This window comes from Pleurodeles waltl, chromosome 3_1 (genome assembly GCF_031143425.1).
Source record: "Pleurodeles waltl isolate 20211129_DDA chromosome 3_1, aPleWal1.hap1.20221129, whole genome shotgun sequence".
Classification (NCBI taxonomy): Eukaryota; Metazoa; Chordata; class Amphibia; order Caudata; family Salamandridae; genus Pleurodeles; species Pleurodeles waltl.
The window spans coordinates 125,313,470-125,340,314 of NC_090440.1; the positions used below are offsets into that span (position 1 = coordinate 125,313,470).

The 26,845-nt window shown below is 44.1% G+C and overlaps 2 protein-coding genes across 4 annotated transcripts in view; one reads left to right on the plus strand and one right to left on the minus strand.

Moving 5' to 3' along the window:
- The window catches only part of ANO3 (anoctamin 3), a 1,608,515-nt gene that overhangs the window by 949,588 nt on the left and 632,082 nt on the right, over window positions 1-26,845 (plus strand). The window lies entirely within an intron of this gene.
- MUC15 (mucin 15, cell surface associated) overlaps window positions 1-26,845 on the minus strand; it is a 73,221-nt gene that overhangs the window by 4,643 nt on the left and 41,733 nt on the right. Inside the window, exons 2-3 of the mRNA XM_069221957.1 lie at window positions 16,921-17,726; window positions 1,132-1,287 (exon numbers count right to left, since the gene is read on the minus strand). Coding sequence (XP_069078058.1) covers window positions 1,132-1,287; window positions 16,921-17,695 — 931 coding nt within the window. The 5' untranslated portion in view covers window positions 17,696-17,726. The remainder of the gene's footprint in view (window positions 1-1,131; window positions 1,288-16,920; window positions 17,727-26,845) is intronic.

The following is a 26,845-nucleotide window of genomic DNA, read 5'->3' on the forward strand; positions in this document are numbered from 1 at the left end:
AAACAAACATAAGAGTGAGACTTCGGGGCCTTGGAGGGCAAATAAGTGGCGATAAGAGCAGACTTTAGGCTAATCCAACAGGTCCTACTGCAGTCGAGTGGTCGAAAAAAGATGGGAAAAGCAAATAATAATAAATGCCTGTGGGGATGTACGTAGATATGGGCCTTTATATATTCAGTGGTTGTGCCCAGAAATACAACAATATTGGGAATGAGTAAAGACTTGCCTAGTGCAAGTCACTGATCAGCAAATAGACGGCTCAACCAAGACAGATCCCATTATAAAGAAAATGTAGGAGCTGAGACAGTGCATATCCTGCGTTCCAGGGGTATGTATTACAATAAATTCTAGTGCAGGGATAATTACTTGCTGTCCAATTAATATGTTGCTACTTTTTATGTTAAGTATTTCTTTGATCTGCTGCATCCTCAGTCTCTTAGCTATACTGTTATTTAAAATGTTGTTATCTTCCACACTCCTCTAAAATTGAATTATTGTTGTAATAGAAAAAAAGCCAGCGAATATCCTTAGAAGCAATGCCCGGTTGAGATCTTCCTTGACAAGGTTGTGTCTTCTTTGTAGCAATGAATATCGGTTTGTGGCCACTCACTTGCTCTTCCTACCAACTGCATTTCTTACAGAAAGGTAATCACATTTAGGAGAAACTAAAAGACAGTACTCACTTTTTAACTCCTGAGATTTATGTAAATAAAATTGTGACCATAGCCAGGTTGACTCATCTGTATGTTACTACGAGGGAAAACCAGATGATCTACATAACAAATGTGTTTTATGAATCAACAGACTTGCTTTAGAAGTATGCATTTGATGGTATACACCACCAATTGTACTGAATGCTCTTAGTCATTCCCTGGCAGTCATTGGTGTAGATCTTATTTTTAGGATTATGTACACAGGTACATGTACTTAATCATGTTTTTTTCACTTCTAATTCTTTTTGTGAATAACCGCACATTTGTTATGAACCATCTGCTTTTGGAACGGAGGTTTTAGTTTGTAAATCAAGCCCAATATCTTTAAAGTTTGGAAGAAGCTTACTAAGCTCATGCGGGAAGTAAAAGCTAATATTACCCGTATTCGCCTGAGAAGCCAAATAAAAAATGTAAATACCTGGTTCATTCTTTATGTCTTCGTATAGTCGGCGATGGGTAAAAGCATCTGGTTTTCTTACTCCACATATAAAGTAGACTACTAAAAGAACCAATACAATTCCCAATATAGATCCAATTATGGCACCAAACACCACTCCTCCATTAGTGTGGGCATCTGCAAATATAATTAAATTGTATACTTTCAGTGTATGGGTGAAAGCGTCATTTTGGTTATGAACACATTAATATATGAAGTCTATTTTACGATAGGAATTTCTGTTGTAAGTTTACTGTACACCAGCTGATATTTACCAATTGTATGCATTGTGGACAGTGAGCTCTAGACATTGTTCTACAAGTTGCAGGAGTATATAATGGTCCACTGTGTTGCGTACAGCCAACATGTCCTGCCTTTGGTCAGGAGCTCACTCCCCCACGCTCCCAGCACCACCTAGCTGTGCCCGTGTCCCTGACCCCCGCCCATGCTGCTCTTCACGTGCCTGAGGCCCTCCTCCACCCGCAGGCACCCGCCTGCGCCTCATCCCCGGTGTCAAGTGGGCTTCTGGTAAGCGTTCTAGACTTGTGCATTTGTGCCTTGCATTTTTTGTGCCTTGTTTCATTGTGCATTGCTCTTTTGTGCTGTTATTGCCATCGTTTTGCATTTTGTGCCTTTTTCTGTTTTGCTCCTTTTTCTGTTTTGTGCCTTTTTCGCCCCTTGTGCACTCCCCTTGTTGGCTGTCCCTGAGCCGCTCTCAGCATTCCCGCTGCTGCGTCCCCTGAACCACCCCCCCTCGCGCCCCATTAGCTTTCCCCTTCTGTCTTCCAGCTGCTCCTCCCTTCTTAATGGCGGTCGCTGCGCGGCGAGGGTGAGCGACCTCTGACCTGCCTTTGGTCAGGAGCTCGCTCCCCCACGCTCGCAGCACCACCTAGCTGTGCCCGTGTCCCTGACCCCCGCCCATGCTGCTGTTCGCGTGTTCGAGGCCCTCCTCCACCCACAAGCACCCGCCTGCGCCTCATCCCTGGTGTCGAGTGGGCTTCTGGTAAGCGTTCTAGACTTGTGTATTTGTGCCTTGCGTTTATTGTGCCTTGCTCTTTTGTGCTGTTATTGCCATCGTTTTGCATTTTGTGCCTTTTTCAGTTTTGCGCCTTTTCTGATTTGTGCCTTGTTCACCCCTTGTGCGCTCCCCTTGCCGGCTCTCCCTGTGCCGCTCTCCCTGTGCCGCTCTCAGCCTTACCGCCGCTGCTTCCCCTGCGGCCCGCCCTCCTCGCACCCCATTCGCTTTCTTCCTCCCGCCTCCCAGCTGCTCCTCCCTCCCTCCTCCCTTCTTAATGGAGGTGTGCCAGAGGCAAGCCCTCTGCGCCCGTCCGCGCCTGGACCGCGCCCAACGCCAGTCCCCCTGGCCCACGGCCCTCCCACACCACCGGACGCCGTTACACCACCAAGGACCTCCTCCCCCTCAACCCAGGACACTCCCCAACCTGCTTCCAGTCCACCTCCAAGACCACCAAAGGACCCTTCACCTGCCAAGCCTGCCACTTCACCTGCACCTCGAAACGCCTCGACTGACCTGCCAACAACCACTTGAACTGCATTCTACTCAACACTCGCTCCATCCACAAACACGCCATCGTACTTTGGGACCTGCTGACCTCCACGTTACTAGGCATCGCCTTCCTCACCGAAACCTGGACTAACTCGGCCTCTGAACCCGATATTGCCACTGCCATCCCTGATGGCTACAAGATAACCAGGAGAGACCGCACCAATAAACCAGGAGGAGGAATCGCCATAGTCCACAAAAGCACCATCAAAGTCTCGACCAGCACCCACGACACCCTCAACTCCACCGAACACCTCCACTTCAACATCTATGTCAACGCCAACACCACCCACAAAGGAACCCTGATCTACAGACCCCCAGGTCCCCGAGCACAATTCTGCGACACCATCGCTGACGTCGTCAGCACCCAGGCCCTCGCCTCAGCAGATTACATCCTCCTCGGCGACCTGAACTTCCACCTAGAAAACAACAACGACGTCAACACCAACCATCTGCTGGACAACCTCGCTAACCTCGGCTTCAAACAACTCGTCACATCACCCACTCACATCGCAGGCCACACACTCGACCCCATCTTTGCTGCCAACAGCCACGTTTCCTTCAGCCACAACTCCGAGCTCGACTGGACAGACCATCGCTGTATCCACTTCTCCTACCAGAAACCAGCTACTCACCAACACCGCACACAACCCCCCCGATGCAACTGGAGCAAAATCTCAACAGAACTACTGATCTCCACCTTCGCCCAGACCCCACCACCAGGAACCTCGGACCCCGACACAGCCACCACCGACCTGCATCGCTGGTTAGCAAACTGCGCCAACACCCTCGCACCGCTCAAAAAATCCTCAAACACCCTGCACAGCGCCAAGGCCAGTTGGTTCACCCCTGATCTTCAGAGCTCCAAACGAGAATGTCAGAAAAGAGAGAAGGCCTGGCGCATGGATCCTACCGAACCCAACTACATCGCACTCAAGGAGTCCTTCCGCAAGCATCACCAACTGGTCCGCACTGCCAAAAGATCCCACTGCAAAAACCGCATAGACAACAACGCCCACAACAATAAAGAACTCTTCAGCATTGTCAGAGAACTCTCAAACCCCAAGACCTGCTCCAACGAACCCCCTCCGTCGCAAGAGCTCTGCAACTCCCTCGCCACCCACTTCCGCCGCAAGATAGAAGAAATCCACAACAGCTTCAACCCCAAACAGACCGCAGACATCCACGAACCCGACGCCGCGAGCAACACCAACCTCCTCCACAACTGGACCCTCGTCAACAAAGAAGTCGTCACTCACACCATGGCCTCCATCCACTCAGGATCCCCATCGGACCCCTGCCCTCACCACATCTTCAATAAAGCTAGCAACATCATAGCTCCCCACCTCTGCGACACCTTCAACAGCTCCTTCAAGTCAGCCACCTTCCCGGAAATCTGGAAACACGCAGAATTCAACGCACTACTGAAGAAGACCAAGTTGGACCCAGATGACCCGAAGAACTACCGGCCGGTCTCCCTCCTCCCCTTCCGGGCCAAGGTCATCAAAAAAGTCATCAACACCCAGCTCTCCCGTTTCCTAGAAGACAGCAAGGCGCTCAACACCTCCCAATCCGGATTCCGGAAAAATCACAGCACTGAGACCGTACTCATTGCTGCCACAGACAACATAAGGACCATGCTCGACAAAGGAGAAACCGCAGCACTCATCTTGCAGGACCTCGCTGCCGCATTCGACACGGTATGTCATCACACCCTCCGCACACGACTCCACAACGCCGGAATCCGCGACAAGGCTCTCAACTGGATCTCATCATTTCTCACCGGCAGAACCCAGAGAGTCCGCCTTCCGCCATTCCTGTCAGAGGCCTCCAAGATCATCTGTGGCGTCCCTCAAGGATCCTCCCTCAGCCCAACGCTCTTCAATGTCTACATGGCCCCCCTCGCCAACATCGCACGGACACACCACATCAACATAGTATCATACGCAGACGACACCCAGCTGATCCTCTCCCTTATGAAAGACCCGACTACTGCCAAAAACAACCCACACAACGGACTTCACGCCATCTCCAACTGGATGAAATCTAGCCACCTCAAACTAAACACCGATAAAACAGAGATCGTCATCTTCGGCTCCAACCCCTCAGCATGGAACAACTCCTGGTGGCCCAACTCCCTAGGCACTGCACCCTCACCCACCACCCACGCTCGCAACCTGGACTCATCCTGGACTCCACTCTCAGCATGACTCAACAGGTCAATGCAATCTCCTCCTCCTGCTACGACACTCTCCGCATGCTCCGCAAGATCTTCAAGTAGATCCCCGTCAAGACCAGGAAAACCGTCACCCACGCCCTGGTCAGCAGCAGATTGGAGTATGGAGTATAGCAACACCCTATATGTAGGAACAACAGCCAAGCTACAATCCAAGCTACAACGAATCCAGAACACATCCGCCCGCCTCATCCTTGACGCCCCGTGCCGCAACCACATCTCCGCCCTCCTCAGAGACCTACACTGGCTACCCGAACCGAAAAGGATCAAACTCCTGACCCACGCACACAAGGCTCTTTACAATAATTATCCAGCCTACCTTAACAACAGACTTACCTTCCACGCTACCACACACCATCTTCGCTCCGCCAACCTTGCTTTTGCTGCCATCCCCTGCATCCGCCGCACCACCGCCGGAGAAAGATCCTTCTCACACCTCGCCGCCAAGACCTGGAACTCACTACCTCTCCAGCTACGCCAGACCCAGGACCTCCTAACGTTCAGGAAGCGCCTCAAAACGTGGCTTTTCGACCAGTAGCATCCCCTCTCCCCAGCGCCTTGAGACCCTAACGGGTGAGTACTGCGCTTTATAAATATACTGATTGATTGAAAATGCATGAGACTGCCAAGTTAATCAATGTGGAACTCAAAGAAAGACTTGCTGAAGGTTATTTCTATTGCCCTGCATTGTCTGAATCATGAAACTAAAATACTGTTGTGTGAATTTGGCCTACAGATTCTTGGTAGGAGATGGAAAGTAGAGTATGGGTTATTGGGTCTGTCTAAGTTTAAAGTGAAGTCAAGGCACATTTCAATTATTTCCATAAGTCTTTGACTATCCTTAGTGGCTGCACTGAGCATGTCATTCTGCTAGGCTATTGTCTTACCATTATGTCACATGAATAACAGTGGTCTCATTACTGCTACCTGTATTACTGACCATGCTTGTCAATTTGTTACATGCCACCTTCTTGAAACCAGACATTGATGGTTGACTCTCACTGTGTTTTACTGCTAGTCTGAAACTGAATACTTCTTTTATCTGGGCAATGATGGCACATCATGACCAACTATATCAACTTGCTGACAATGTAATGTTGTCCCTTTCAAAAACAGATGATAGCTGTATTGAAGACATTCAGGTATTTTTGGGACCACAAATTAGAATATTATGGGTCAGCTCTTTTCCAGACATAGTGCAAAATAAAAGTCCTGTAGTATTGTTTGGCAAAGTTCTTGCTTTAAAGCTACCACACAAATACATGTAGGGGTCCCTATTCAGAAAAACAGCTATTTGGAAATCAAATCCTTGTTTGACAATAATTGCTGCTTTTTACTCCATCACTCCATCAATCTCCAGTATCCCAGAGCAAATGCTAGAGCCCACTGTGATGAACCTAAGCAGCTGAACACTGAAGCTCGCCCTCTATATTGGGAGTAATGAGCAGCTCTTCTGAAACTCCCAATCAATACAAATTCACCAATGGACACCTTTTTCCACATCTTCTCTCCATGTTCAAAAACAGGCAATGCTTTTGTTTCTAGTACTAGACACTTGGGATAGGTGTTATTTCTATCTGCTGAGACAGAATGTGCTAATTTGCCCTCTGGTCTGAGGGGATGAGAAAATATATTTTAGTAGAACACAGTTACAACTGGTATGATTTCAGAAAGGTATAAATACTTGGTCACCAAATATGTTTCACCCCATTTCTGATCTTTTTCTTGGCCACAAAGATTATTCACGAAGACTTCTTATTCGACTAGTCATACATCAAGAAACATCACTAGATTCATTTGCAAAAAAACTCTACCTGAGAGTTTGATTCGATTACCACTGCCAGTTGCCCTATTCCTAGTGCTGTGATGAAAATCCAACATGAGAAATATCACGTGTGCAGCTAATTTACTTTTAGCACAAATTCGCTTTTGTGCTGAGCTATGTGGGGTAACGTATGAACACTGTTTGTGACTGCTATTTGTGCACAATTCTTCACCTCAAGGTAAAAGTAAACCAAATATTTTGTGAGGGCTCTGCTTTCTATTCATTAGCCATCCTCCTTCCCATACAATGCACATTTGTTAGATCAGCTTCACTGTTTATTTATTGCCACTTAAGATGTGTTTATCAATCAGATCATCAAAATATGGCGAAAGTGATCTACCTAATGGTATATTTCACATATTGACCAATTTATACCTTAACACCCAGGTCAAGGCTCGAGGACCAGTATTTACATAGTCCACCTCAGAGTTTCTTCCAATCTGGGTATACCGCAGGGATAGATCCTTGCCATAACCCTGTTTATTGCGTCATTGACATAATAATACACAATCTTTTCTACTGTCTCTTGGAGGGTTAAAGGCCAGGACAGTATTCTACGCTGACAGTCTCATGCTATGTGACAAAAGTGCAGTGAGTTTACAAAGTTTGATAAACATATTTTCAATCTATGTGCAGGAGAATGCTCTAAAGGTTATCCAGTCTAAATGCCAAATAATCGTCTTTACAAAGAGTTCTTGTTGTTTGACAGTAAATTAGGCTTGACTCCAAATTCAAAAACCGCTCTCTAGCCATTGTTGTGCAACGTTTTACAACAATTTAAACATTATTACAGAGGATATTCTTAACCACAGCTAGTTAAGATTTAAAATACTAAAGTAACTCCTGTTGGTACAGCTGGCTTCCCAAACAGCAATGAATAAATTGGTTGATTTATTTGGAAAACCCTCTGTAAAAACTCTTTGAGCTCTTGGAGTTGTGGAAATAAACTTTCAAAGGGAATGGCCTATATTTGTCTACTTGGGCATTGCTTTATGTGGTACTTTCATCTGAGCATAAAGACATCTGACTATTACTGTTTTTTAATGTTTAAAGAGGTCATGATGGCTAAGCATGTGCAGAGATGCATTTGCTGCTTTGGATGCATTCCCGGGGAATGACAGAAAACATTTTGAACCCCTTAATTTTCTTCAGTATGTTTAAGTCAATGATGATGCAATTTGTATTTGTTGATTGTGAAACTATAATTGCAAGATACTATTTGTTAAAGCCAACAAAGTTTAATATAAAAAATGTGATGTCATGATGATCAATTGTAATCACCTACGGTTGGAAAATGCTTCTTTTTGCATACCCCCCCCAAATTTTTGGACTGATGCTGCTGTTTGTTTCTGCTCTGTGCACTGGCCCTCTGTTAACCAGGCCCCAGTGCACGTGCTTTTATTCTTCCTAAAACATGTTGCAATTGACTGTGCTCCTAATTGGCACATTTAACTTACCTATAAGTCCCTAGTATATGGTATAAAGTGACTCTGGGGCTCTAAGTTAAATAATGTATATTACAACACACACTGTGCTACCACTAGAGCGGCAGTACACAACATGACGGCAGGCCTGCTACTGTGGTCTAGTTGTACTGTTCAATTTCACCCTATCACAATTACCCCTTTTGACAGGCCAAAAACCTGCCTTTTAAATATTAATAAGTCATCCATTAAGTAGGCCTTAATGCCCAATAAGGCAGGGTGCATGGTTTTCATAGGAGGGCAGGTAAAAGCCTAATATAAAATGTGTCCTTTCCGTGACAATGCCGCGAAAGCCTTTTTCACTATTGCAGGATTAGCTGTTCAATAGGCAAGCGTGGGAATATAATACTAAATTTAAAACGTGTAATCTCCGCCTAAAGGTGGACTTGTATTATATATTTCGCAAAAGGTACTTTTTAAAAGTCACCTCTTACTTGCCTACAGTTCCAACTCCACCCACAAGCCAGTGCTAGGCATAAATGTGGCACCTGTCTGCACCCTCCTCAGAACACTACTGGATGTGCGGAAGACAGAAGAAAGATTCCACCTGTTTTGGAGACCAGTGAGGAGACCTGAGAGGTTGAGATTTCTCCTACTTTGACTCAGGATAAAAAAGAGGACTCCAAGGTTCATTTGTCTGACCACCTGTTAAGATATAGGGACAGATCAAACTCCAAGAAGCCTTTTTCCCAAAAGGCCCAGCTGTCCTGTTCTAACTGGACCTGCCCTGAAACTGCTCATGGCTTATGCTGGAGTGAGTCTTGAATCCCAAGTGCTTTTGCTGAGGTGCTAGGTCACTTGGCTGTGTCACAGTTTACTCCTCCTAAGATTGTAAACAACCTGGAACCTAAAATCCTTTTACTAACATTTTTCTTGGAGAACCATCAAGGTTTCCAAACCACACACCCAAACATGACCAACCTGCCAGCCGGTCCACCGAGGGTGCATCACCAGTGGGCCAAACTTTACTATAACTTTGACTACATTCGGAGGCACCAGTACCAACCGGAATCCAAAAACATCCAACCCTTCTTAACCACAGCCTGCACTCTTGACCTGCTGCAGGAAACCAATTTCCTGCAGAGTCTAAGTCAAGATCCGATTGATGTTATTAACTTCCTGGGTATGAACGCCAGACTTGGCCTTCTCAGAAGGGCTTTTCTCGCCCTCCCTGGCGGTTTCACTAAGGCTTCATGCTTCATTTACCCATCGTTGACGAGCCCATCACCCAGCAGCTTTGCCCAGCTAAAGAATCTTGTTTCTCTGAAATCTTCTAAGTGTGAAAGTAATATTCTGACCAGAGCAAATCCAACCTGTTTATTTTATTGAACCTGAGCTTCATTGTGGTCAGCCTTAATCCTTGCCCTTGTCCTGGTCTAGTGTGCCCAGTTGCCAACAGGTAGCTATTTGGCAATATTCTTATTTAAAACTTCATATCTCTGGCTACTCCTGTTAGATTTGTGTCATTCATGTGTCCTTTTGTTCATTAAATTATTCTCTATTTTTACAAATTGGAGTAGAATATTTATTATGTTGTGTTTTTGAGAATCAAATTCTCTAGTACGTTTAAATGTTTTACATATTTTCTTAAGTTAAGGCTGTTTGCTCTGTGCCATATCTACCAGGCAGTGTGCTCAGGTTTGAATTATTAAAACCTTTACTTGATGGAACCAGAATAGTGCCAATGTTACTTTTGGTCGGCTACTGTCCACCCCAACTAATAATCCACTTTCTCAGACCTTCTTCTTCATGAATTGATAGAAGGTGGACATGGCAGAATTCCTATCTCCAGACAATAGAGAATATGTACGGTGGATGAAGAGATGCTGGAGCATTTGATAAGTGTTGGTATTTACTGCTTTAAGCATAGACACAGGCCTCACAAATAGACTAGTTGTTACTGCACAGCCCTATGTTGTAGCCCCTGCAAAAGAAGAATGCACCACCAGCGAACCCAAACAGACTACCCTATTTTTACCATGATTGCTAAGCTAAAAGAAGTATGTGCCTTACACCAATATTCAAAATACCAACAATACAGGAATCATGAAGCTACAGAAACAGCTTGTACACAGGTGAGCTCAGGCCAATCAAAATGGCCTGCTGAATCTACCAAACAGATCACTACAGAGAAACATGCTGACATTCAAACAGGGGAGAAATGCATGTCAGTTCATTGTTGCTATCACTTTTGCAGAAGTACATAACAATAAACAGCAGATTTACCTGAACTCACTCGCACAATTTAGTTTTCACTTATTAGCATGATACCTAAGGTGTGTGCATACGCTCTATCCCGAATGGAAGGGGTGAGAAAGGTGAGAAAGATTTTTCAAAATACGGTGGTCCACTACAAATAGTCCGAGGCAGGAGAAGCGATAAGAGCCAGAGGGATATCAAGCTTTACACACTTCTACTTACACTGCCACAAAAATGAGAAGAGCATAACTGAAGCCTTACATCACACTTATGTATCTTTTTATTTTCCAAACAACATTTTTGCTTCCCTGTTGCATGCAACATAATTCAAGACCTTCAGAGCCCTCAAAACAAGGATTCGCTTCAGTTAGTGGCACACTCTAGATACACTTCAGGTCATGTTATGTTATGGTATGTGAATTTATATAGCTCTCAACTCATTCTGGAGGGTGTCCTGCCTAATACATTATTTTATAAGTAGATAAAGATCAACCTTTTAATACAGCTATTGTTACATTTGGATGAAGTAATTGATTTCCATTTTAGTCCCATGTGTACAATGAATGCTTTTGACTGACTTTCATTTGAGTCATTTATAGAATACTGAGATAGTTTATGTCTTTTATAAATGCATTTTCAGTGGTAAAGTATTGGTTATTAACCTTTTTAACCTAAAGAAATTACAAATAAAAAAATCAAGATAGGAGTGATCTGTCATCGTGATTGGGTCCATTCCCTTATTAGTTTAAAAAGAAACTCACAATGTTATCAGCATTATCTGTGTTCCATAAGCCTAACAATAAGTATGATACAAGTTAAAGGATGAGTTATATGTACACATAAATGTGCGGTGGCACTGGGGTAAGTAGAAACACTTTTCGGGCCCTACAAGTAAGCTGGTTAACAAGGAAGAAAATAACACTCACTGCTGACACTAGCTTTAAGTCCCAAAGCTGAAATTCTTAATATGCAATGGTGAACAATCAGCGCTAGCTTTGGCTTAGCATCAACAATCCCCATCAAATGAGTTGCTACATTACTTTTGTGAGTGTTTGAAGAGGTACAATCGTGTGTTGCAGTTAGATTTGTATATCTTTTTAAGTAGTCTACACCAATTTTGAGTCTGCCAGAAGGCACAGTAATTTTTTCATTTAGTCAGTGCTGGAGATCAAAATTGTTGAACTCTGCAAGCATGGAAAGTGAAACAAGACCTATCATTCAGTTGCTTGTACAAGAAATGTAGTAAATGACAGCTTTGACTTTACAGTCTAATAATACATTGTGTTCACCTCGTGGCTTTTTATGCACTGTAAGGAGAGCTTTAACATGTTAATTTTTCCAAGTCATGGATCTACAAGGCAATGTTGGTCTTCATGTCTAGACCTGGTAATGAGGTGACAGGGCAATGCACTTTGAAGCATACCAATTGTTTAGTGCTTAAATGATAAATGATTGTATGATTTCTGTTTGTGATCCAAACGCACGGCATCCATACACCTTTATATTTCTTGGTATGTATGTTAAAAATGCCAATCTACGCTGTGATGCAATCATGGTTGTCAATAACACATAACTGAAGCATTCAAGCATACCCTTTGCAGGTAGTAGTCTGGATTTAACCCCTTACCCTCCATGGACATAATGGTTACGTCCGTGACTGCGGCGCTGAGGCGCCACAGACATAACCATTACGTCCTGGTACTGGCCAGGGCAGGGCTGGAAGGGGAATCGCTTCCCCTTCAACCCCTGACCCCTCCAGTAACATCTGAGGACGTCAGCAAGCGATCACGTTCTGACCTCATCAGAGGTCACCTCCTATCGCGCTGAAAGCATGCTTCCCGCGAGATGCAGAAGAGAAATGCTTACCATTTCTCTTCCGCTCGGGAGCAGGGGGCCGGCAGTGGCCTGAAAGGAAATGAAAGCCTTTCCTTTCATGTCTCTGCAAGCATTTCTGCTGCCCGATCGTAATGCGATTGGGCAGCAGAAATGCCCACTAGACACCTTGGAATTTTTTTGGGTGATACTGACACATAAGGTGAGCTGCCCCTTGGGCAAGGGCCGCTCCCCAGGGGGGGGAATAATTTTTAGGCCATTCCTGCCCCCCCGGGGGCAGATCGGCCTAATATAATGAGGCCGATTAGGCCGATCTGTCCCCAGGAGAGGCAGAAAACCTCTAGACACCAGGGATAATTATTATTATTATTTGTTTTTTAATATGTTGGGAGCGACCCCTCAGGCAAGGGTCACTCCCTGGGGGGCCAAATTATTTTTAGGCCTTTTCTGCCCCCCCCCGGGGGTAGATCGGCATAATATAATTAGGCCGATCTGCCCCCGGGGGGGCAGTAAACCCCTAGACACCAGGGATAATTTTTTTTTGTTTATTTTCTTTTTTTATTTGTGGGGACTGACCCCTTAGACAAGGGTCACTCTCCGGGGGGCCATATTACTTTTAGGTTGAACTGCCCCCAGGGGGGGCAGAAGCCACTAGACACTTACGCATAAGGGGTGCGTCCCCTTGTGCAAGGGCCACTCCCGGAGGGGGGAAATATTTTTAGGCCATTTCTGCCAGATTGGCCTCATATAATTAGGCCGATAATTTCTTTTTTTTTCTTTTTGTTTATTGTTTTTTTATATGTGGGGAGCGACCCCTTAGGCAAGGGACGCTCCCTGGGGTGGAGCAGAAACCACTACCAGGGATTTGTTTTTTTTAAAATATATTTACGCATAAAGGGAGCGGGCACATGGGCAAGGGCTGCTCCCCAGGGGGGCAAAATATTTGTAGGCATTTTCTGCACCCCCTGGGGGCAGAAACCTCTAGAAACCAGGGATATATAAATTTATTTTATTTACTTTATGTTTTTATGTATGGGGAGCGAGCACTTAGGCAAGGGTTGTTTCCCTGGGGGGCAAATTGTATTTAGGCTATTTCTTCCCCCTTTGGGGTAGATCAGCCTATTTTTGTTAGGCCAATCTTCCCCCATGGAGGGCAGAAACCACTAGGCACCGGGAATTTCTTTTTGCGCCAATTTCGCGCAACAGGAGCGTCCCCTTAGGCAAGGGTCGCGTCCCTGGGAAGGGAATTTATTTTAGGCCATTTCTGCTCCCCTTGGGGGCAGATCGGCCTATTTCTATTAGGCCAACCTGCCCCTAGGATTGGTGTGTGTTGTATGTGTGTGTTTTGTTTGGGGGGCAGCCCCATGGGCAAGGGTCGCTTCCCATGGGGGCACATTACTGTTAGCCATAGCAGATTAGCCTATTTTTGGAAGGGCCATCTGCCCCCAAGCAGGGCAGAAAGCCCACCAGAGACCAGGGAAGATTTTTTTTCAAAACAAGAGGTTGGGGGTATGGCCAAATAAATGGGGCCACAGTTCTTCCGCCCACCAGTGGGCAGATTGGACAATTATCCCCGATCCACACCCCGGGGGGCAGAACATCTACTGGATGCCAGGGAATAAAAAAATAAAAAAATAGTGGGGTGGTGGCTACCAGCCAGTATGGGCCTGGTTATGCCCCCCCAACTGAAGGGGGTAACAGTATTTCAGCTCTTCCCCGCACATTAAAACATCTTATTCCAAGGCAAGCAAGAGGACATTTGATTATTTTGGGTTTTGGTTTTACATTTGGGCCATGAGAGTTTGGCCAACTCTCAAAATCGTCTCACTTGAAATAGTGAGGGCTGCACTTTTTGGACTTTGGGACGCTGCCATGTATAAAAATCCACAAGACCTAGGCACATCTGAATACTAAACATCCGGTTTATTCCAGGGTGGTATGCTTCATATGCACCCCACACCATTTTCTTACTCACAATGCCCTGCAAACCTCCAACTTTGCTGGAAATCACACATTTTTCCCACATTCTTGTGATGGAACCTTCCAGAATCTGCAGGAATCCACAAAATTCCTATCACCCAGCATTGTTCTTATCTATACCAATAAAAATTCTGCTGCACTTGTCAGCCTAAATGTTTTTTCCAAACTGCCCTTTTGTACCCGCTTTCGTTCCCCCTCAATATCGACATGTTTTTGGCTCTTCCCTGTCACAGGCACTTGGCCCACCTACACAAGTGAGGTATCATTTTTACAGGGAGATTGAGGGGAACGTTGGGTGGTAGGAAATTTGTCCCAGTGCGGTGATCCCACACAGAAATGTACAAAAAAATAGATTTTGTTTAGCTAAATTTGAGGTTTGCTGAGGATTCTGGTAAGAAAACATTGGAGCATCCACGCATGTCACACTTCCCTAGACTCCCACAGGTGTCTAGTTCTCAGAAATGTCTGGGTTTGGTAGGTTTCCCTAGATGGCTGCTGAGCCCAGGACCAAAAACGCAGGTGGCACCCTCCCTCAAGAACTGGTTGTTTTGTATTTGATAATTTTGATGCATCCAGATAGTGTTTTGGGGCCTTTCCTCTTGCGGGCACTTGGCCAACCCACACAACCGAGGTGCCATTTATATTGGGAGACTTGGGAGAATGCTGGGTGGAAGGAAATTTGTTGCTCCTCTCAGATTCCAGAACTTTCTGTCACTGAAATGTGAGGAAAAGTTGTTTTTTTGGCCAAATTGTGAGGTTTGCAAAGGATTCTGGGTAACAGAACCTGGTGAGAACCCCACAAGTCACCCCATCTTGGATTCCCCTATGTGTCTAGTTTTCAAACATGCATAGGTTTGGTAGGTTTCCCTAGGTGCCGGCTGAGCTAGAGGCCAAAATCCACAGCTTTGCACTATGCAAAAAACAGCTCTGTTTTCTTTGGGAAAATGTGATGTGTCCAGGTTGTGTTTTGGGGCATTTCCTGTCGTGGGCGCTAGGCCTACCAACACAAGTAAGGTACCATTTTTATTGGGATACTTGGGGGAACGTTGGGTGGAAGGAAATTTGTGGCTCCTCTTAGATTCCAGAACTTTCTATCACCGAAATGAGAGTAAAAAGTGTTTTTTTGGCCAAATTTTGAGGTTTGTAAAGGATTCTGGGTAACAGAACCTGGTGAGAGCCCCACAAGTCACCTTATCCTAGATTCCCCTAGGTGTCTAGTTTTAAAAAATGTGCAGGTTTGGTAGGTTTCCCTAGGTGCGGGCTGAGCTAGATGCCAAAATCCACAGCTGGGAATTTTACAAAAAACAACTGTTTTCCCTGAGGAAATGTGATGTGTCTACGTTGTGTTTTGGGGATTCTCCTGTCGCAGGCGCTAGGCCTACCCACACAAGTGAGGTACCATTGTTATCGGGAGACTTGGGGGAATGCTGAGTGGAAGGAAATTTGTGGCTCCTCTCGGATTCCTGAACTTTCTGTCACCAAAACGTGAGGAAAAAGTGTTTTTTTGGCCAAATTTTGAGGTTTGCAAAGGATTCTGGCAAACAGAACCTCGTGAGAGCCCCACAAGTCACCCCATCTTAGATTCCCCTATGTGTCTAGTTTTAAAAAAACTGCACAGGTTTGGTAGGTTTCCTTAGGTTCCAGCTGAGCTAGAGGCCAAAATCTACAGGTAGGCACTTTGCAAAAAACAAGTCAGATTTCAGTGTAAAAATTTGATGTGTCCATGTTGTGTTTCCTGTCGCAAGCATTAGGCCTACCCACACAAGTGAGGTATCATTTTTACCTGGAGACTTGGGGGGACACAGAATAGAAGAACAAGTGTTATTGCCCCTTCTCTTTCTCTACAAGTGTTCCTTCCAAATGCAAGACAGTGTGTAAGAAAACATCTATTTGAGAAATGCCCCGTAATTGACATGCTAGCATGGGCACCCCGGGATTCAGAGATGTGCAAATAACCACTGCTTCTCACCACCTTATCTTGTGCCCATTTTGGAAATACAAAGGTTTTCTTTATACCTATTTTTCACTCTTTATATTTCAGCAAATGAATTGCTGTATACCCGGTATAGAATGAAAACCCATTGCAAGGTGCAGCTCATTTATTGGCTCTGGATACCTAGGGTTCTTGATGAACCTACAAGCTCTTTATATACCTGTAACCAGAAGAGTCCAGCAGACGTAACTGTATATTGCTTCAAAAAACCTGACATCGCAGGGTAAAGTTACAGAGTAAAACGTGGAGAAAAATTGCTGTTTTTTTTTACCTTGCCTTAAAGACATTTTCGTGCTCAAAAGTGGTTGCAACCAATTCTTATCAAGTCATTACCTCCTAATGTAAATATGTAGGTGTGTATATGTAGGTAGAATGTCTTAGAATGTTGCGAGCTGGGAGCATGTCTGTGGAATGTTGTTAGGAGGCAGTTGTCTGTCAGCTGGTGGCAAGTGGAGAGGCAAATAAAGACACGTGCATCTTCTACCAAGCGTAGTTAATAATTACAACACAAACCTCTATCGGTTTCCACCAGAACTGTAGAAGACCTCGCACAACGGTTTGGTTGCTATACAGTATTCTTGTAAAAAATCTTATCTGTTGCTTTGTTAATAAATAATAAATATGTAAAAGCAATCCTAGTAAACATTATGCATTTACCTTTTAGTGCCCCTGCTGTGTTTAGGGGGATTGAAGAGTTTGTAGTTGTTTGAGCCGTTGGCTTCGAAGAAGTTTGGGAATTTACCAGGATTGTAGTGTTTTCTGTGATAAGACTGCCATCTGTACTCTCCACCGTCGTCACACTTTCCTGGTCCATGGTGGTTGACAATGTGCTGTTTTCTGAAATGTTATATTGTGTTGAAGCTGAAAATGTTGTAGAATTGAGAACTGATGGTGTTGTTGAGTTCTCACTGCGAATGTGTGTAGTGTTAACCTGTATAGTAGTAACCGCAGAGCTATTTGTTGTGTTTGCTGTTAATGGCATAGTAGTAGTAAAAAAGGTGCTAACATATGAACCATTGTTTGTTATGTTTGTAGTGGTGGCATTTGTGTTTGTCAGTGTGGATACAGCAGTTGGGGGAGACGAAACATATGACACTGAAGTCCCTGTTGCCAAAATAGTGTAATTTTCTGTAGCGGTTCCATGTGCTGGCCCAGTGGTTTCAAGGGAGGCTGTAGCACTGATGTCCTTTGTGCTGGTGTATGCGGTAGAAGATTGTACATCTGTTGTTGCTGTTCCATTGTGTGAGGTTGCAGTATAATTCCATTCGTGAGTGGTTGTGCTCGAAGATCCATTTGTTTTATTTGTTATAGTACTAATTGTGTTTAGATTACTTTCTGCACTTGTGACCGCCATGGTGTTCTCACCATGAAGGCTCTTGAGTTGTAGAATAGACACCAGGAGAAAGAAATGAATCCCAAATACAGCTCTCATGGTTGTCCTATTTGTACTTCCTGATTAAAACCTAAAAGAGAAAAAACATGTTTAGCATGTGCACACCAAATTCAACACACACAATTGGTGCTAGCACTATGGGTGTCAGAAAGGGGAAATTATAAATCAACATAATTTGCAATTCATCAAGATCTCATTCAATCTCCCAAATTTGCCCCACCTGAAAAACTACTCTCAAAGGACCATGTATATATTTAAAAAATGATCTGCTCCATGTTTGATAGTGTCTCACATAAAACACACCTCCGATTAAACCCATTCTTTCACTTCAGTTAAATCAGTTTGCAAATCCCTCGAAATTTGGAAAACATACAATTAGTAATTAAGGAGCGCAGAGTGTTATCCTTTGTTAGCACAGTTGAATTAGCTCAGCAAATTCAAAAGTGCTTCTAAGCATCTTTGGTTGTATCTTTGGTTGTTGTACCTTTGGACTGTTAAAGCCTCTTGTGCACCATCTCTTTTATATTGAAGTCACAGCAGAATAGCTGAGTCAAGAACATTGATCCAGGATAAACATGCCAAATTAATCCAACTCTCTATCCAATTTCTTGGCTAATAGTACATTTAATTAGCACCATCTACTTCAAGCAAATTCTCTGTTTTATCATCATACTGTGTGAAGATCAGGCTGAAATAGGCTGCAAGCCATTACAATTGCCGAAGTTACAGCCTTTCATTATCATAGGAGTGTAAAAAAAAGCTGGACCCTTTTTTAATTTGTAACGCTGTCCCCAAAAGGTTTCTCAGGCTGGATTCTGCACAGATATACACACATATTGAATGGGGGAGGGGTGGTCATTGGTACACTAGAGGAAATGCCTGGCCCAAGTTTACAAGTTTGTGTCCTGTGTTCCTTGGATGGACATTATGCTTATGGTTGTAGACTGCACTTTGTGGTTCTGCACACAGAGCTATGTAGTACAAAAGATGAAACTTTATTTTTGGGCACTCTGCAGTATTGGGTTTTCCACCACAGAAGATAACTTCAGAAATGACTTTCATTGGAAAAGTGAAAATCATTTGTTGAAATTTATGGATGTGTTATTGTAGATGTTTAACACATGCAATTGGTGGAGCCGATTTCTCCCTTTGTCACCAATATTTGAAGTATAACTTTTTAATTTTCACTCGGGCTCCGCCTGCTAAAATTAGCCAACATCTCCAGATAATACACTGGGAAAGACTGTGAATGGGTAAGGTATTACAATTCCCCTAGTAAATCTCTATTTCTAATTGAAATCCCAGGGTATCACTTGTAATTGCTTTTAAGTCTGCATCAGTGGAGCTACTGATGTACTAGGACTGGTGATCTTGCCAACAGTAAGTCTGGAGTACTCATTTTGGAACTCTCTGACATTCATCAAGTCCTTTCAATAAAGCTTTGCCAATATCCTTTTATGTTTAAGTTACAATTTCATTTTATTGATTTGGAAATTATCAGTACCTCAGTTTTCCCAAGTATCTTCTCTCCAAGGTCTAGACTGTTAAAAATAGGCATTCTGCCCATTCTGAGGCAGTTATCTTATCAACCCTGATGATTTTTTATTGGTGTAACCCAGGGTTCTGCAAAGTCGATCCTGGGGAGCCGGGTCCATGCCAGATTTTTAGCATATCCACATTTAGAAAAATGTAGAATTCTGGAACATCTTGTTCCTAAATGTGGATAAAAATCTGGCATGGACCCGGCTCTCCAGGACCGACTTTGCAGAACCCTGGTGTAACCTCATAAAAAGTTCCAATCTCTGTTCATTTACACCTTGTCACACTGATTTATTACAAGACACTCTTAGCCCTTGTTACACCAGACCGGTCAGCCTTGGGGTGGTTCCCCCCACCAAAGCTTTTGTCTTTGTATTTCCTTTCTTTACTGAGCTCATTTTTGCTGGCCTTAGGACTCTGTGTACTTTGCTATTGCCAATCAATGCTAAAGTGCTTGTGCTCTCTCCTCTAAATATGGTAAAATTGGCTTACACCCAATTGGCATATTTAATTTACTCTCCATTAAAGTGGCTCTACATGTTCCCAGTGCCTGTAAATTAAATTCTACTAGTGAGTCTGCAGCACTGATAGCGCCACTCACTTAAGTAGCCCTTTACATATGTCTCAGGCCTGCCAGTGAAACCTGTGTGTGCAGTTTTAAACTGGCATTTTGACCTGGCAAAATAACCTTTTTCCAGGACCAAACCTTCCTTTTCAGTACATATGTCACCCCTACTCTAGGCCCTGGCTAGCCCAAAGGGCAGGGTGCAATGTATTTAAAAAGTTTGACATCTGATTTTAAATTTTACGTGAAATTCCTTTTTTTTTACTACTGCAAGGTCTACTTCCCTCACAGGATAACACTGAAATTACCTTATTCCATGTTATAATTGTAATTTCCAAATGAAAAAGGTACCCAGTTCATCTTTGGTGTCTCTGGAATCCTAATGCAAAATCCTAACTTATGTTAAAGTCGGATTTTAACTTACACTTCTGAAAATGCCACTTTTAGAAAGTTGCCATTTTCCTGCCTCAGCCTTTTGGTGCCTGTAGCTTGCCTCTGCTCACATGACTGGGTGTAGCTGTCAGTTGAGCTTTGTGCATTTCTCCTAGACAGCCACACACAACAGGGATCTTAGGTGTACTTGAATGGGTTATCACTGACAGGATGGGAGGGAGTACCTGGGCACAGCCCAACTTACACTTGAATAGGCCTTGTCCCGACTCCAAAAAAAGGGCTGCATACCCCCTGTAGGTAATGTGAAGCCAAGGCAGGGAAGGCAGGATGCTTGGGGATTTCAAAGTGAAACCTCTAGAGGCTTCTTCTCTACTTGTACAACTGGTTATACATACTGAACCTCAAACACCAGCTCTGCAGTACACTTCTGGATACTCTGCCACAAGGACTGCTGCTCTAAAAGAACTGCTGCCCTGCTGTGCTGACCTGGTACCTTTTCTGTCTGTGGAAGGAGAACTGGACCTGAAACTTCATCTTGAACCCAGGACACCAGAGTATTCCAAGCGCTAGTCTGGGGGCCTCGTGATCTGAGCCTCAGTGACATCACATGCTCCCAACCAGCTCCTTGACCCAGCTGAGGTGAATTCCTGACCCCAAGTGGTGCCTCTCAGTTCCTTGACCCTTGGTGTGACTCATGGGCTCCTAAATCAAGCTGTGACTGTGCCATTCCTGCCCAAATCCAGTTCAAGCTGCCACCAGACCCTCTCTTTGCACAGCAGCATCGACTACCCAAGTGGGGACCACCAATGCGAAGCTCCAGCCCGCCAGTCCATGACGCCCGTCCTGCTTTTTGCCCCATGCTAAAAACTGCCCACAATGCTCTCTTTGTGACCCTCTCCAACATGAACAGGACTCTTGCCACAAAACTTGAGAAGACAAATCTTCAGCTGGACTAATCTGGGACTGTATCCGACCCGTTCTCCATCCTGGCCAGCCTGAACTTTTGACCTTGACCCGGTCTAGCAAGACCAGGTAGCTGCAGTTGGCATTTGTGCTTTGGGAGCCATATTTCACTTTATTTAATAATCCATAACTTTGCTTTTACTGATCTGATTTTTGTTGTTTTGGTCTTACTTTATGTATTAAGTTCTGCTCTATTTTCCTAAGCTGGTGTGGGATCTTTTAGTATGGTATTTTCACTGGTTTACTGTTGGATTTGTTGCACAAATACTTTGCACAGTGACTACTCCGTGCCAGGCTACCAGGGGGCAGAGCCTAGGTTAATGTGAGGTTTGCTTGTGCCTTACCCTGACTACATTATGGTTGCTGCTTGACAAGGGCTTGCACCCCAGTAAACCAGTAACCCAGTTATTTACAGCCCTCAATTAAAAACGACACAGTGCTATAAAAACATCCGACAAGACAATGGCAAATGAAAATAGGTGAGATAGTTTTCTAAGTCAATTTTATTGAGTATGCAGCAAGCTGAATTTTGAATATCAGAAAACTCTTATGTGAGTTTAATTTTCCTTTCATCTTTATGCATAGCTCCGAGTACCGAATGGTATGTGAGACATCTTTACCTTCAGTAAAGGCCTTTTAACCACAGAACTTTGCATTCTGGGGCATGCAGTTTAACTATTGTTATTTACAAAAGAGACACAAAAATCCTATTGTGCTAAATGGTGCTGGCCAGACACCCTGGTCTGACTGAAGCAATCGCACGTAAAGTGTGAGCTGTATTTCACAACATAATTATCTTGTGTCAATGGTATTGTGTGATATTTAGAACATTAGACTGGAATGGGGAGAGGTTGCAGTCTTTATCACAGCCATAACCGAGCTCCCATAGGGTACCAGCAACCTAACCAACAAAAGTGAAGTGGTTTACGCAAAAAACCCTATCCCCACAACTATGAATATATGGACAAACTGCAATGCTTTTCAAGAAAATACATGTTGTGTGTGGGTGTGCAACAAACAGCCAAACATTATCTCAATAAAGATATCAAGAACCAGTTTGTTAACTAGGCAAGAAAAGATGTAGGAAAAGGTCACAACAAAATCATACATTGCAGTCAGAAAGTATGAAGTAAACAAAGACACCCACTGGGGAAGCATTGAAAATGATATTTATTGTTCTAATATGGGAACATAAAATAATGCAGAACTGTACTCCATGCGACTGAGCACAACCTATGAAGCACAGGTGGCAGCGAGTACAGAGCCCAGGTAGGTTTTTTTTTACTGAAAGTGTTTAACATCGAAATAAGAAGATTTAGAAGTCTGAAAAACTTAAATGAGGCAAGCCTGGAGGATGCATTTGGATGACTGCAGCCCTGAAGAAAAGTTCTAGGATATTCAGAATTGTCTCTCTTGAGTGCGCAATGCTCAATTTCAGCATGGTTTTGACAGATGTTCCAGTGGCTGTACTAGAACTTTTCGAGGCAGGCAAAACCATCCTCTTTCTTAAGTCTTTGTTCCAGGACTTTTTTTTCTCTATAATTTTACCATGGCATGAAGCAGGAAAAATATCCAGGTCTTAATGGTTACTGCAATTTTGAAAAGGAGGTGCTCAGGACCTACTGCACATTCCAGAAATAGGAACGAGAATACAGAGAGGTATTTAGACTTCTCAGGAAGAAACATGGCTCCCTTGTGTCATACAGGCCAGCAGGAGAATGGTAGAACTAGTCCTGTACCATCATTTTGGAAACAAAAGATCAAAAATGGAGACAACTGTCTTCACTACTGTGGCAGGCAGAAAGTTTAATAGGCAAGGAAATCCACTCTTCACAATCTGACAGATTTAGGTGGTCATTATGAACACGGCGATAGCAACCGCCGTGTTCATGCTGGTGGTCAAAACACTGACCGCCAGCGACCCCAGAATCCCACCGGCCAAATCATGAAAATTTCTGTGGGCCGGCAGGCGGAAACATTGTTTCTGCCTCCCAGCTCATAGAAAGGCCCGGCTGGAACATTGACGGCGGCTCCACATTGAGCTGCCATCAATGCCTCTGTGCGGCAGGTGCAGCTGCCTCCGTCATGCAGATCACTGCCCGAAAATTGGGCAGTGACCTGCGCGACGGGGGCACTGCACCGGGGCCCCTGCACTGCCCATGCAAAGTGCATTGGCAGTGCAGGGGCCCCCAGGGGTGTCCCGGGGCACCCCCTCCGCCAGGCTTTCCCTGGCGGGTTCAGGCTGGTGGAAATGGGAACATTATCCGAAGGGTAGCTGCACTACCCTGTTGGATACTGTTTCCTCTCACCGCAGGGCTGCCTGACGGCGGAAGCCTGGCGGTGAGTGAGGGCTGCCGATGGCGGCCCTCACCCGGTCCATTATGCGGCGGGTTGTCCCGCTATGCCGGCTGGCGGTTTCAGCCACCAATGCCGGCATGGCAGGACAACCCGCCATGTTCATAATGAGGGCCTTAGTCCTTTCCATATGTCAAGCAAGATTTGTAACATCCTAAACTAGTTGTTGAATGGTGCTGATAACCTACCCAAACCCTAATAAAATCCCATTCACAGTTTTGACACAAATTCATGCATTTGTTTTGTTGGGTATATGCATTATGAAATGTAAGCTATTACATCCAAAATCACAAATCCGTGTTTCTGCCGTTTGTAGCACTCTCTGGCTCTCAGTTCCTCCTCTGGCCCTCCCAGTTCATAGCACTATTCTACAAAGTCAATTTCTCCTCTTGCATCAAAAACAAAACACTTAATCTAGTCCTTTCATAATGCCTGATTCCCTATAGTGATCCCTTTATCCATGGGAAGGGTGAAACAGAAAACTATTAAAATAAAGGTTACCCTCTTCCTAGTTCTTAGGAGTGCCCACTATCCCTTTCTGGGCATTATAGTCTTATAAACTAACAGCTGACAATTTTTTGTCCACAAAGGGATTAATGATTTGTGCTCCTAGACTGAATTGTGCGTACCTTTTACAATGCACATCACCTACGCTCGGTAGAATAAAGCTCATAATACAGACTGATGTAATGGGCACAGATAATATGAATTTAGCTTCACTGCTGACCTTTATATCTTAAATTATCTATTTGGCTTTGAGAGTCGGAGGGGTAATCCAATTAATTATGCATTAATAAGACCTGCGTCGGGTAGGTAGAAAAAAATCGAATCTAAAACGACATGCTATATATTAGTAGCATAGCTGCAAAGTTCCCATGTCCATGTGTGATGAACTGTTCCAATTCAGATTTTTTCCTTTGGATTCTGGGACTTGAGCCTTTATTTTATAATGAAAAAAGGCTATGAATTCCAGAATTCAAAGAAAAAAACCTAGACTAGAGCAGCTCATCGTGCATAAATACGGGAAACACCCAGTTCTCATGACTGTGCTCTGTGCACACACAGATGTTTTACCAGAGTGGCAAATACAAAATATAAATGAGGGTCTTTTTGAACACACTCACTAAGGCTGCTCATCAGGCCATAGCCACTGTAGATATCAAAACGTCCTATCTCCAGGAAGCGGAAAACATGGCAGAAAATGGGTGATATTTGTGAACGTGGGTGCCTGTGCAAAAACTGACTGTTTTACTTATTCATGTATTTTGTTTGAAAATATTGGGGGCCAGAGTTATCGAGGTTTAACACAACGCATCAAGTCAACTTGCTGGGCTGCGTGAAAGAGAGAAGGCAGGAATGCACCATGTTTACCTATAAATAGTGCGTTCCTGCTGTTTGCCTGTGCTGATGTACAATCTGCTGCCACGCTCAAATGCAGCCCCCCCTTGCACCATACTGCAAGTGCACCTGCATTGCTGGCAGGATTGTTTTAGTTCAGGAAGGGACACCTTTCTGGACAAGAACAAGCCTCTGATGCAGTGTGCTATAGAATGAAACACACTTAGAAAGAGGAAACATCGAGGAGAACTAAAGATGTTTGTCCTTGTTGCGCCTTTCCTGAGATGGCGTAGCATTTTGAGGCATTTCCATGTTTACCACCCTAGGTAAGCCTTCCCAGGATGGAGAAATGCACGGCAGCGACTTGTGCTGCCTTGCCCTACTCCAGATTTAGTAAGCCATGCAGAGCCACGCAATGTGGCCTTGCATGGCTTGGTAAATCTAACTTGTGGACTGTGTTGCCCTTGCGACACCCTGCGTGACGAAAGGGCAAGGGTAACAAGGTAACACAAGCCCCAGATGTCTGTAGCTCTTCACGTCCCCATGTTTCTTTTTTCTACATTTTGGTACTTTTGGTACTTCTTAGAATAATACTACATTTAAAAAATGTTTAAGAAAGAAAGCGGAATGAATGAGCTGCTCACAACTGACGGGCAACCTAAAACATCTCTGACACCCTGCTATCACCTAATACATATACGCATGACCCCGCATTGTACGTCACTCTGTGTGCCTTCCTGTGCATTATTGTGTGCCTTGCATAATGCACATCATACTCTGGACAATGCTCCTTGTTTCTATGAGAAAAGTCCTCAATGCTCATATGAATCACAACACCCAGTACTCTACGGAGCATCGAGGACACTCATCAGACATGTCAACCAGACCTCTGTTGAGAAACAGCTGTCAGTGCTCGCATGAGGTAAATCCCACTGAAAGCATGTGAGGCCAACTACCTGTGTTCTCGAAAGGAAGAATCAACCAGTTCTCTACAATGCACAGGCATCCTTTCCCCTGATCCCCATTCCCCTGTGCTCCTCACATGTGTATTAGTGTGGGATCTAATGAGGTGCACCACTAGTGCTCTCCTGAGGCACATTACACCATCCTGCCCTACTCTACATTACTCTGTGTCCACTAACACATCACACTGTACCTCAGGTTGCATATAACCTTGTGCTCTGCTCATGTATATCATTATGTGCCTCTCGCTGCATAGAGGTATGTATAATTGTTGATCAGTGTGCATGTATCTATATTTACTGATTTGTGTGCACGGGGGCCTCTAAAAATGGGAGCTTGTGTGTGTTTGGTCAGTCTGCACGATGTACAATATGTGTGGATTTGTTAGCTTATGTTGTGTACCTCAAGTGCATGAATGACTACGAAAGCCAATGCTTGTTGTCGCTCCCTCTACTTTTAGTAAAGGTATTTTCAGCCTCAAGCAGGTTCTTCACGGTTGCTTAAAAAGTCTACAGAAAATATAATCTGCTTGTTCGCTGCACCCTTTTCTCTGACTCATGCATGAGCCAATAGCTTAATTAAACAAATAGTTTGAAAGGGTTTTCAGCCATGACATTGACATTCTTTGTAGAACAGACGTGGGTATGCCATAATTATATCCTACCTCACTAAGTGTCCCTCTAATTTTGCGTATAATTGCACTTAAACTATGAGCTTCATTTATTCGAAATTTGGAACTTATACATTGTGTTTTCTCCAGTTTGAAAAGCAGGTTTAGAGATATACATTTTATGTATCCTTCCAACAAGTTATATTTTTATAGAGAGTTTTGCACTGCCTCATTTGCCGTTTCCAAACAAAGTCTGAAATATACATTTTAGTTAATAGCTGAATACCAAATCTATAATTTAGTAAAAAGGTTTACGTCAGTCCACCTGTCCCTGCATACTTCTTGAGAATGCAGAGAAGGGAAGAATGTAAGAAATGTAGAGCTGCACCTAGCTATCTTACCCTAGGCTTTCATTTCTTTCAGGTTTCTCAGCAGGGACGACATTACAGGACTGGGTGCTACT